Source organism: Pongo pygmaeus, chromosome 12 (genome assembly GCF_028885625.2).
Source record: "Pongo pygmaeus isolate AG05252 chromosome 12, NHGRI_mPonPyg2-v2.0_pri, whole genome shotgun sequence".
Classification (NCBI taxonomy): domain Eukaryota; kingdom Metazoa; phylum Chordata; class Mammalia; order Primates; family Hominidae; genus Pongo; species Pongo pygmaeus.
Genome location: NC_072385.2, coordinates 101,540,656 through 101,552,352, shown reverse-complemented (window position 1 = coordinate 101,552,352; position 11,697 = coordinate 101,540,656). Strand labels below are relative to the sequence as shown.

The following is an 11,697-nucleotide window of genomic DNA, read 5'->3' as shown; positions in this document are numbered from 1 at the left end:
TTCCAATCCAAAGGAGAGGCTTCTCAGACTTTATTCTCACATCAGAGACGTGGCCGAGACCCAGAGGTCCGCTTCCGGCCGCGGCCGAACAGCTGCACCGCGCGTACCGGGAACGGTCAGGGCGCAACTGGAACCGCTGCAAAAGGCCTCCGGGCGTACCGAACAGGTCGCAAGGGCGGGGGTCCCCACCTAGCGGAAATGCACGGAGGCCAACCCCTCCCCCTGCACCCGCGATGAGCGGGGTGGACTCGGCAGCCGCCACTCCCTAGGCTCACAGGAAGAAACCGGGACGTTGCGGACGCGGAGCTGGCCAGACCCGTGGCGCGTGGCACGCGCGAGCCCTCCCGCGCATGCTCCACCCGCCGGCCTCAAGCCCTTGCCCCGGGCCCCGCCTCCCTCCCTGCTTCTCCCCCTCCCCCGTCAGCCTCCCTCCGAGTTTGGCCCCTCCGGCCGGGCGATCGACGTTCCGCGTGCGTACGGGCGCCTGACTTCACTTCCGGCTAACGCGCTCCGCTTGCCCCCTGGCCCCGGATGGTGACTGGCGGTGGTGCTGCACCTCCCGGGACTGTCACTGAGCCGCTTCCCAGTGTGATTGTGCTGAGCGCAGGCCGGAAGATGGCGGCTGCGGCTGCGGCGGCCTCGGGCCCCGGCTGCTCCTCGGCGGCGGGGGCGGGGGCGGCCGGGGTCTCAGAGTGGCTGGTGCTGCGGGACGGCTGCATGCACTGCGACGCCGACGGGCTGCACAGCCTGTCCTATCACCCTGCGCTCAACGCCATCCTGGCCGTCACTAGCCGCGGGACCATCAAAGTCATCGACGGCACCTCGGGGGCCACACTGCAGGCCTCGGCGCTCAGTGGTGAGTCTGCCGCACGCCGGGCGGGCGCGAAGCCGGGGAAAGAAGCCGTCCAGCCCCGGGGCTCGGCCTCGCGACTCGGGGAAGCGAGGTGGCGAGAGGGCAGGGCTAGGGGTTCGGGCCCGGCCGTGAAGGGAGGCCCGGAAGCTGATGGAGGGGGACTTTAGGACTTGGCTTTTTCAGCGGCTGCAGCTGGGAGGAAAGACCGGCGAGTCAGGGAGTGGTGGGAGGGGAGTTGCCTTTCGGGCCTGGAGCGTCCGGTCTGGCTTGGTCCTCCGCGAGAGGTGAGGAGGCCTCGGAGCTTGACACCGGAGGAAGCGAGGCCCGGGTAGGCCCTGGAGAGGCTGTCGGTCCTGCGTCCGGTTAGATGAGAACGGAAGGCTGGAAGGGTTGACCCCGGGCGGAGAGGCTGGTGGCCGGAGGCGAGGGGCGGGGAGCGTCTGAGCCGGCACCCAAGCCCTCCCTTGTGGGAGAGGAGCCGGCGGTCTGCTGTTCTCAGGTCCCGCAGGTGCGGGGACAGACCGCGGGCTGTGAGCCCAGGGTGGGGGTGGGGGTGGGGGTGGGGGTGGGGGTGGGGGTGGGGTGGGCCGGGGTGGGGGTGGGGAGGGAAGTAGGCGGGCCAGCTGCCTGAACTGCTTGGTCGACGACTGTAGGACTCTGCGGACGCCGAAGACGACTAGACCTGGTCCCCTTGCTCGGGGCTTCCAACTTCTACGCCCCAGTGACGAGAAAGTCAGCACCTGTGATGTATAAAATAGATTCCTTTGGGTTTGTAACTTCAGGCCGTCTCTACTCTTTTTCCCACAGCGAGCCGAAAATTGGGATTTGAAGGTGTGTCTGAGTCTCACCATTGGAGGAGAGCACTTGTGGGTGGCGTAAACCTTGGTCCAGGGACGGGACTTTTAGATGCGTGAGGTGTATGCTCAGTGGACGGACTGGAGTGGTTTTGGAATGGTCTTGGCTGAGTTACATTTGGCGGAGATGACATTTCATTTGTGGTTAAATGATGGGTGGCTTAATTTGGATGTTGTAGGTTAAGATTGAAAAGTTAGTATATGAGTGAATTGGACTCCTGCATAGAGATATAATGTATACAACTGTCTGCGTTTAGCCAAGTGGAAGTGGTTATGTGGTCAACCAATTCACTTGTATTTTAACGTAGACAAACAAGGAAAAGTTTACTATGTGAGTAATAAGGCATTTGTAAGAGTAAATGGCAATTTAGGGATGCAAACGTGAAATTAGACATGTTAATTATTGTTGATGTGAGAGTTGTGAAAGAATTGGATTATGTATAGTTTCAGGTTATAAACCTGGAACATATCTAAGAGAAAGTTTTGGGAGGTGGGTTTGTAATTTTTTCTTTTCTTGGCTTAGGTAAATGATGGGGTGGCCCAGATGTAGCAGTGAACAGTTACTGCAACTTGGACATAATGGCTTGTCACTGTGTGTAAGAGGGAGATGCTCATTAGTAATTGGATGTCTTTCTTTTTAAAAGTCATTTAAAAATATTTCAAGTATGAAAAGGTATGAAGAGTAATTACAGTGAACACCATGCATCCCCAACTCAGGTTAAGAAATAAAACTTTACAAATAGAATTAAAATCTCAGCTGAATCTCTCCTGGACTGCATTCGTCCAATCCTCCCTCTTCATAAACGTTATCTTTAATTTGATTTTATCCTTTTCATACATGTCTACACTTTTTAGTACATGTTTCTATCTTGAAGATGTAGTATTTTTGTGATTTTTAACTTGGAATAAGTGGTATCATATGTACTAGGATTTCTAAAGAAAGTCATTAACAAAAGTATTCAAGTGTTTTGGATAGAAAGAGGAATTTTATGGGGTGCTTTTTATGTCTGGAGGCCATGTTTGAGAATAATAATGTGTGTCAGGATTTGTTGGTTGGGGAAATTGGACATATATTTATGTGCCTGTACATGAAAGGGAAGACAATATTCACTTTAGTGGTGGATTACTAAAGAGGAGGGTTTTAGGTGTATAACATGAAGGTGTAGGTAGATAAGTAAAACATAGCGTTGATTTGGGATAACAGGTTTTGTTGGGGCATTTGTTGATTAGAAGAGTTTGGGATTGGATACAATTGCAGGTCCCCATGCATGAAGATTGAGTATGTGAATTAAAATATGTAGAAGGGTTTATAGTGAACGGAATGAAGGATTACAGAAAAACTTTGAAAGTTAACAATGGATGCATTCTGAAACATTTTCATACATGAGAAGTGAAATTTCTTATTATTTGTAAAATTTATTTGTATTTGTAGAGATGGGGTTTTGCTGTGTTGCCCAGGCTGGTCTTGAACTTCTGGCCTCAAATGATCCTCCCACCTCAGCCTCTCAAAGTGCTGGTATTACAGGCATGAGCTGTCCCACCTGGCCAGAAGTTTGTTATTAATAATAGTTATCAGAGGTTGTATAGGGTCCTATTTGCCCCAGTTCAGATGATTGAGGAGGGAATGCTGCATTTTATGTTTTACTTGGAATCTGCAGGTATTTAGTAAGTTTGCTTTTAATGATTAATAGAGGGTGACAGCCCTATAAATAGAGTAGAGAGAAGATGCCAGTAGCGATCATGGTCCTAACATAATCCCTCTTTCCCGTTTATGGGCAATGGGCCACTTTCTTTTCTACCGCAGAGGAAAGACATCTGTGTCTGAGGGGATAAAGACTAGGTGATACAGTAATAGGTCTTATGGATGCCTGGGGTTCAGTTTATAGGGTTATGGGTTGCCTGTAGGTTTGAAGTTGAAGGATGGGAACAGGACTTGTATGTATATGTATTGAGTGGCAAAGACAGTGAATTTTTAACTGTGACTACTAGTATATGTCTTTATATTACCTGTATCTGATATAAAATGTTTATACAGTTTAACTGGATTAAGAGCTATCAGTATATACACAGGCTGGGTAAGTATTTGCTCCCTGTCATTATTTAAGAGTGAAGGTTTTTGAGGCGCTGAGCTGCACGATCTGGCCTTTACTAGTCTCTCTAGTCTTGTATCCTTATTTATAAGTTTTGTGAAATGGTCCATTTAATTCTCTTTCCTAACTACAGTAGTTTTGTTCTTTCTTGGAATGCACCAGTTCGCTCCAGTCATTTAGCTAAGTCTTAGTCATTTTCAAGACCTAGAGCGTATCTTAACTTCCTGATCCCTTTAGCCAGAAATGACTGAAGCCCTAAGCACACATTGTCCTATTAGTGTCCATTTTAGTAATCTGACAGCTTACTATTTTGTGGTATTTTTTCAACCATCTTGAACTATTTAAATTCCATTTCATTTAGCTTTTTGTAAATATATGAGGTCTGTCTCATATTTCAAGCTCCTTTTGGGGAGGTACTTTATTTGTTTATATATCCCTTCCCCAGGATGTCTAGTATACAGTGTGTGTGTATGTGTGTGTGTATGTATATATTTATTTATTATTATTGTTTCTTTGGCAGAGTGTCACTCTGTGGCCCAGGCTGGAGTGCAGTGATGCGATCTCGGCTCACTGTAACCTCTGCCTCCTGGGCTCAGGCGATCCTCCTGCCTCACCCTCCCGAATAGCTGGAATTACAGGTACACACCACCATACGTGGCTAATTTTTAAAAAAAAAAAATTTTTTTTTTAGTAGAGACAGGGTTTTACCATGTTGGCCAGGCTGGTCTCGAACTCGACCTCAAGTGATCTGCCCACCTTGGACTCCCAAAGTGTTGGGATTACAGGTGTGGGCCACTGTGCCCAGCCCTAATATATACAGTATAAACTCGAGTATTTTTGATTTGATGCATATATAACAATGAGTATATTAGTACTTCCTTATATACTAATTGCTAAATAAACACATTCCTTGACTTTTTTTTTTGTTTAAATATACGTTTCTTTTTTAGAGCAGTTTTAGGTTAACAACAAAAATTGAGCAGAAAGTACAGACAGTTCCCATATACCCTCTATCTCCATGCACATACAGCCTCCCACCCATCAGTATTCTGCACCAGAGTGGTATGTTACCATCCGTGAACTTAGCACTAACAGTCATCATCTCCCAAAGTCCATAGTTTACATTAGGATTTACTCTTGGTGTTGTACAATCTGTGGGTTTGGACAGTGTATAGTGACATGTATCCACCATTGTACTATCATAAAGAATAGTTTCACTACCCTAAAAATCCCCTGCTCTGCCTATTCATCCTTCCCTTCCTTTTCCCCCCAACTGTTCCCTCCCCTCTCCCTGCTGGCAACCACTGATCTTTTTACTGTCTTCATAGTGTTGCCTTATTCAGAATGTCATAGTTGTATTTGTACCGTTTGTAGACTTTTTAAATTGCCTTCTTTATCTATATGCATTTACAGTTCTTCCTTGTCTTTTCATGGCTTGATAGCTCATTCCTTTTTAGCGCTAAATAATATTCCATTGTCTGGATGTAGCACAGTTTATCCATTCACATACTGGAGGACATCTTGCTGGCTTCCATGTTTTGGCAATTATGAATAAACCTGCTGTAAACATGTGCAGGTTTTTGTGTAGACATAAGTTTTCAAATCATTTGGGTAAATACTAAGGAGCTCAATTGCTGGGTTGCATGTGAGAGTATGTTTACTTTTGTAAGAAACTGACAGACTCTTAGTGGTTGTGTACCATTTTGTATTCCCATCAGCAATGAATGTTCTACTTCCTCACCAGCATTTGGGGGTTTTATATTTTGGCCATTTTAGTAGTTGTGTAGTGGTATCTCCTTTTTTAAAATTGTAATTTCCTAATGACGTGATGTTGAGCATCTTTTCATGTGCTCATTTGTCTCTTTTTATATGTTTACTTGCTGACTTTGGTTTTTTTTTTTTGAGACAGAGTCTTGCTCTGTCGCCCAGGCTGGAGTGCAGTGGTGCGATCTTGGCTCACTGCAAGCTCTGCCTCCTGGGTTCATACCATTCTCCTGCCTCAGCCTCCCAACTAGCTGGGACTACAGGCGCCCGCCACCAGACCCGGCTAATTTTTTTTTTGTATTTTTAGTAGAGATGGGGTTTTACCATGTTAGCCAGGATGGTCTCGATCTCTTGACCTCGTGATCCGCCTGCCTTGGCCTCCCAAAGTGCTGGGATTACAGGCATGAGCTACCGCACCCGGCCTGACTTTGGGTTTTAAAAATAAAAAAGCTACACACCACTTGACCATACTGTTCATATTACTAGATATGTCCTTCACCCTAGCTATTGTTTGTTCATGAAATTTAGCATAATAGTTAGAAAGGAGCTTGGTTCTGGACACAGATAGCTTGGGTTAAGATCCCAGTGTCTTAAAAAAATTTTTTTTGAAAAATTCATCCCATTACACAGAATAATTTTTAAACACCTGTATAACCTTGACTAAATTATTTAATATTTCTGTTCTAGTTTCCTTATTTGCAAAATGAAGATAGTTGTACTAATTGTGAGGATTAAGTGGTTATGCATGTAAAGTGTTTGCAGCGGTGTACTTACCAGACAAGTGCCCCAAAAATGTCTTATCTACTTTAATTCTCTGTAAATATCTTGCTTTTGGCCTGGTGCTGTGGCTCATGCCTGGGGTCCCAGCACCTTGGGAGGCTGAGGCAGGAGGATCGCTTGAGCCCGGTAGTTGGAGACCAGCCTAGGCAACATAGTGAGACCTTGTCTCTAGAAAAAAATAAAAAAATTAGCTGGGCATGGTGGTGCACACCTGTAGTCCCAGATACCTGGGAGGCTGAGGTGGGAGGATTGCTTGAACCCGGGAGGTTGAGGCTTCAGCGAGCTGTGATTGTGCCAGCCTGGGCAACAGAGCAAGACTCTGTCTCAAACAAACAAACAAAAACAGCAAAACCTTGCTTTTTTTTTCTTTTTTACTTAAAGCTTTTTTATATTCAGTTTTTGAACTTAAACTGAACTTTGAACTTCCTAAGGTTTTTTTGTGATTTACCCCTTTCCACCATCCTGCAGAACCCATCTAGATTTTGCTTTTTTGTAAGAGTAAGATATTGTTAAGGTGTTCTCTTACTTAATTACTGAGGGTGATGATTTCTCTTACTTCCTGAAATAATGCCCCTCCCAAGTGTAGTACATTTTATACTGTTTGTCTTTTTTATAAGCTTTTTTGAGATTATGTGGAGAGAGCATATGCTTTATGTTAGGTAGTCCTGAATTTTGAATTTTAGTTCTTTTATGAACTCACTACTTAAACCTCCTGAACCTCAGCTTCCTCATCTGTAAATTAAGATTAATGTTTAATAGGATGGTGGGGAAGATTAAGTGGTCAAACACGTTAAAAGTGCCTAACAGTACATGACAAATGTGAAATAGGGGGTGCTCAGTGAATGCTAATTCCTTTGAGTCTCTTGGCTGCTTGGTCAATATTGCCACACTCCTCGCGATTACTTTAAAAAATGTTCACTAAATGTTTATACATAGAGGATAGGCAGATAACATTGAAATGTAGATGGAAATATAAATGTTTGTAACAAATATACAGTAATCTTTTGGATAAATATCTTTTAGTGTATTGGTGTGGCTAAATGTCAGAATGAAGTTAAGATAGTTGTATTACTAGTTCTGTGTGTATACAGATTTGTTTATGTAGTATATATACATAAGTAAGTGAAGGTATATGTTTGCGGGTATTAATCAATGGATATGGCAGTATATGGGTAGGAGAAAGTCATGTCTCTTTAGTTTCCGAAGTGAATTCCAGATCTGTGTTGCAGTGAAGAAGAAAAAACCTGCTCAATGTTTTTATTTTATTTAATTTATTTACTTATTGAGATGGAGTCTTGCTCTGTTGCCTAGGCTGGAGTGCAGTGGCGCAGTCTCTGCCTCCTGGGTTCAAGCGATTCTCCTGCCTCAGCCTCCTGAGTAGCTGGGATTACAGGTGTCCGCCACCATGCCCGGCTAATTTTTTTTCTATTTTTAGTAGAGATGAGGTTTCACCATGTTGGTCAGGCTGGTCTCGAACTCCTGACCTCGTGATCCGTCTGCTCTGGCCTCCCAAAGTGCTGGGATTGCTGGCGTGAGCCACTGCGCCCAGCCCTGCTCAGTGTTCTTAGACAAACACTCCAGTTTTACATTTCTTTGTATCTTTTTTCTTTTCCTATATAGATAGTGACTTTTTTTTTCACTAGGTTTTTAGAGTCAGTCCCTCAGTAATACAGATAATGACTTTGATTTGAGAAATTTGTATAGTGGTCATAAATAAGAGGAAGATCTTTGTACTTTACTGTAGCTTCAGTGAGGCTTAGATCGGGTGTTTGTTTTTTTTTTTCTTTCCTGATGTAAGAGCTTCTTGATCAAACTTCAGGCCCAGAGCTGCCTGCTCTGAGAAGTCATGGTGCCTGCATAGTCCTCAAGAAATAATTTTTTTTGGCTAAAATGTGCAGTCTCCCAGTGATAGAAACCGTAAATGATTCAAAACTGTTCTAATTCCTGGCTAACTTTGGTACATGCGGCATTCCTACTCTCAACTATTCTTTGAGAGATAAACATGATATAGAATTGGGATCTCAATAGTCCTAAAAGATAGTTGTCTTATGAATGCATCTGAGTTTTTATAAAAACTTAATTTAGCAGAATCTTTTTTGGGCTATGAATATGTACTTTGGCTCTGTTTCTGTTGACTGACTTTAGTGATATTAAGAAAGAATAGAATATTGGCTCTGGAGCCAGACCATTTAAGTTCCAGGTGTGACCTTATGCAAACTGCTTAACCTCTCTCTGTGCGTCATAATCAGTACTTAACTTACTGGGTTATTGTAAAGATTAAATAAACTGATACATACAGAATACTGCTTGACTCACCATAAGCAGTCAATAAATGTTTTTTTTTTTTTTGAGACGTAGTCTCGCCCTGTCGCCCAGGCTGGAGTGCGATGGCGTGATCTCAGCTCACTGTAACCTCCGCCTCTCGGGTTCAAGCGATTCTCCTGCCTCAGCCTCCTGAATAGTTGAGATTACAGGCGTGCGCTTCCACGCCCAGCTAATTTTTTGTATTTTTAGTAGAGACAGGGTTTCACCATGTTGACCAGGCTGGTCTCGAACTCCTGACCTCGTGATCCACCCGCCTTGGCCTCCCAAAGTGCTGGGATTACAGGTGTGAGCCACCGTGCCTGGCCCTACTTCTTGTTTTGGTGTCTTAAATTATATAGTTCAGTTCAACAAGTGTTTGTCTGCCTTATGTAGATAACAAGGTTAATTTGAACCACCTTGGCCATGATTCCCATATTTTAAAGTACAAGAACTCCCAGTTTAAGGTAAAAACTTAGGGCCCTATTATGATTGGAGCTTGGTTGCAGTATTAGTTAATTGAGAAAATATTGTAAAAAGCAACTGCTTTTAAGCAGTTTTATTTATTTATTTATTTTATTTTTTATTTTAATTTAATTTAATTTTTTTTTTTTTTTGAGATGAAGTCTTGCTCTGTTGCCCAGGCTGGAGTGCAGTGATGTGATCTTGGCTCACTGTAACCTCTGCCTCCTGGGTTCAAGTGATTCTCCTGCCTCAGCCTCCCAAGTAGCTGGGATTACAGGCGTGTGCCACCATGCCCAGGTAATTTTCGTATTTTTACTAGAGATGGGGTCAGGCTGGTCTTGGACTCCTGACCACAGGTGATCCACCTGCCTCGGTCTCCCAAAGTGCTGGGATTACAGGCATGAGCCACCATGCCCAGTCAGCAATTTTAATTATTAGACCTCTTTTACCTATGTATTTGAGAAAGAATACAACGTGAATGTTTTGGGCTTTCTTTCCCTGCTGGCTTAGCTTTAAGATTTTTGGGGAGGAGAGGAAACAGGTTAGTTAATGCTTTTCCATTTGCCCTCCAACTTCAAGAATTTTGTTGCTATTTTCTCTTCACTTGTTCTTTTTGTCTTTTTGGGTTTGTTCTATACCTTCTTTATTCCTTTACTGTTTTTTCAGTGGGATCTTGGGAGGGAGCAGAGGTAAATGTGAATGTATTATATATTTTTAAACTGAAAATCTCTAGTTGTAACTATACTTAAATTGTTAAACATTTAGTAGTCTGTCCTTAGGAATGTTGGCTATAACTATATATAGAACTTAAAAAAATAATAGATTTCTGTAATATAGTATGTAAGAACAGTGGGTACGCAAGCAGGAGTTACCTCTCTGATATGTGTGTTGTATTGCTGATGGCTTCATGAAAAGGGTGCCTTTGGCAAGATTCTTCTCTGAGATACCAACTTTAAAATGGGCTAATGGCCTGTAATCCCAGCACTTTGGGAGGCTTAGGTGGGAGGATTGTCTGAGGACAGGAGTTTGAGACCAGCCTGGGCAACATAGTGAGATCCTGTCTCTACAAAAAAATAAAAAATTAGTTGGGTGTGGTGGTGCATGCCTGTAGGCCCAGCCACTTGGGAGGCTGAAGCAGGAGTATCACTTGTGTCCAGCACTTCAGGCAGCAGTGAGCTGTGATTGTGCCACTGCACTCCAGCCTAGGGGAGAAAGGGGCTTTTAATACCCAGGCTGTTTCATCATCTGATAAGATAATGAACATAGAAATTTTTTGCAAACTGTAGAACTGTAGCACTTCAAATGTAAGGGATACAAAAAAGTTAAGATAAACTTGGGTGTAGAAGAGAAGATCATATAGAGATACAAATTGCAAAAAGAAGGAAATACAGACAGGAGATGATAGAGATACAAATAAAAAGAATACAGTAATTGCTTTATAAAACAGTCTGTGGCCTGGCATGGTGGCTCATGCCTGTAATCCCAGCACTTTGGGAGGCCAAGGCGGGTGGGTCACCTGAGGTAAGGAGTTCGAGACCAGCCTGACCAACATGGTGAAACTCTGTCTCTACTAAAAATACAAAATTGGCTTGGTGTGATGGTGCATGCCTGTAATCCCAGCTATTCGGGAGGCTGAGGCAGGAGAATCACTTGAACCTGGGAGGCAGAGGTTGCACTGAGCCGAGATTGCACCATTGCAATCCGGCCAGGGCAACAACAGTGAAACACCATCTCAAAAAAACACAAACCAAAAACAACAAAACAGTCTGTGGCTGGAACAGTGCTGTTAAAAAAAGTAATTATTAGGCTGGGCATGATGGCTCTCGCGTGTAATCCCAGCACTTGGGGGGCCAGGACAGGCAGATCAGTTCAGGAGTTTGAGACCAGCCTGGTCAACTTGGTGAAACCCCGTCTCTACTAAAAATACAAAAATTAGCTGGGTGTGGTGGTGTACACTTGTAATTCCAGCTACTCGGGAGGCTGAGGCAGGAGAATCGCTGGAACCCGGGAGGAAGAGGTTGCAGTCAGTCTAGATCACAGCACTGCACTCCAGTCTGGGCGAGAAGAGTGAGACTCTGTCTCCCTGCTGCCCCCACCTTCCCCCAAAAAGTAATTATCATCAGGTTTGAGTATGTTAAATCAGGGATGCATCTTAGAGGAGGTAAATATTATGTTTACTTTTTAGAGGAAGTGAATTTTTGAGTGGGGAAGATGGGAATGTCTTCAAGATTTATTGTGGGCACCAGGAATTTAAATCTTCATAATTTGTTTATGTACTTTTACTTTGATTTATGAAGTAGGAGAGACAGAAGACTGGGAGATGGCACAGGGCAGTGGTTCTCAACCTTTGTTGTTCATTTAGAATTGTCAGGGGAGCTTTTAAGAAAATACCTTGCTTGGGCCGCAGTATTCTGACTTAAGTGGCCTGGAGTGCAGCCCAGGCATACTGTTTTTTTTTTCTTCTTCTACTTAGAAGTGTGCCAGCCGGTTCTAATGTGCAGTTAGGTTTAGGAGTTCAAACTCCCTGGCCTGGCATGGTGGCTCATGCCTGTAATCCCAGCACTTTGGGAGGCCGAGGTGGATGGATCTC

The 11,697-nt window shown here is 44.1% G+C and overlaps 1 protein-coding gene across 25 annotated transcripts in view; it reads left to right on the top strand.

Moving 5' to 3' along the window:
- Window positions 1–459: 459 nt before the first annotated feature.
- Window positions 460–11,697, top strand: part of BIRC6 (baculoviral IAP repeat containing 6) — a 258,658-nt gene continuing 247,420 nt past the window's right edge. For 22 of the 25 annotated variants that reach the window (XM_054475624.2, XM_054475623.2, XM_063648841.1 and 19 more), the window contains exon 1: window positions 464–856. In XM_054475624.2, coding sequence (XP_054331599.1) covers window positions 532–856 — 325 coding nt within the window. In that variant the 5' untranslated portion in view covers window positions 464–531. Of the gene's footprint in view, window positions 857–1,495; window positions 1,685–11,697 lie in introns of those variants that run through there. The other 3 variants (XR_008500630.2, XR_010123126.1, XM_063648843.1) reach the window with 3 other exon arrangements.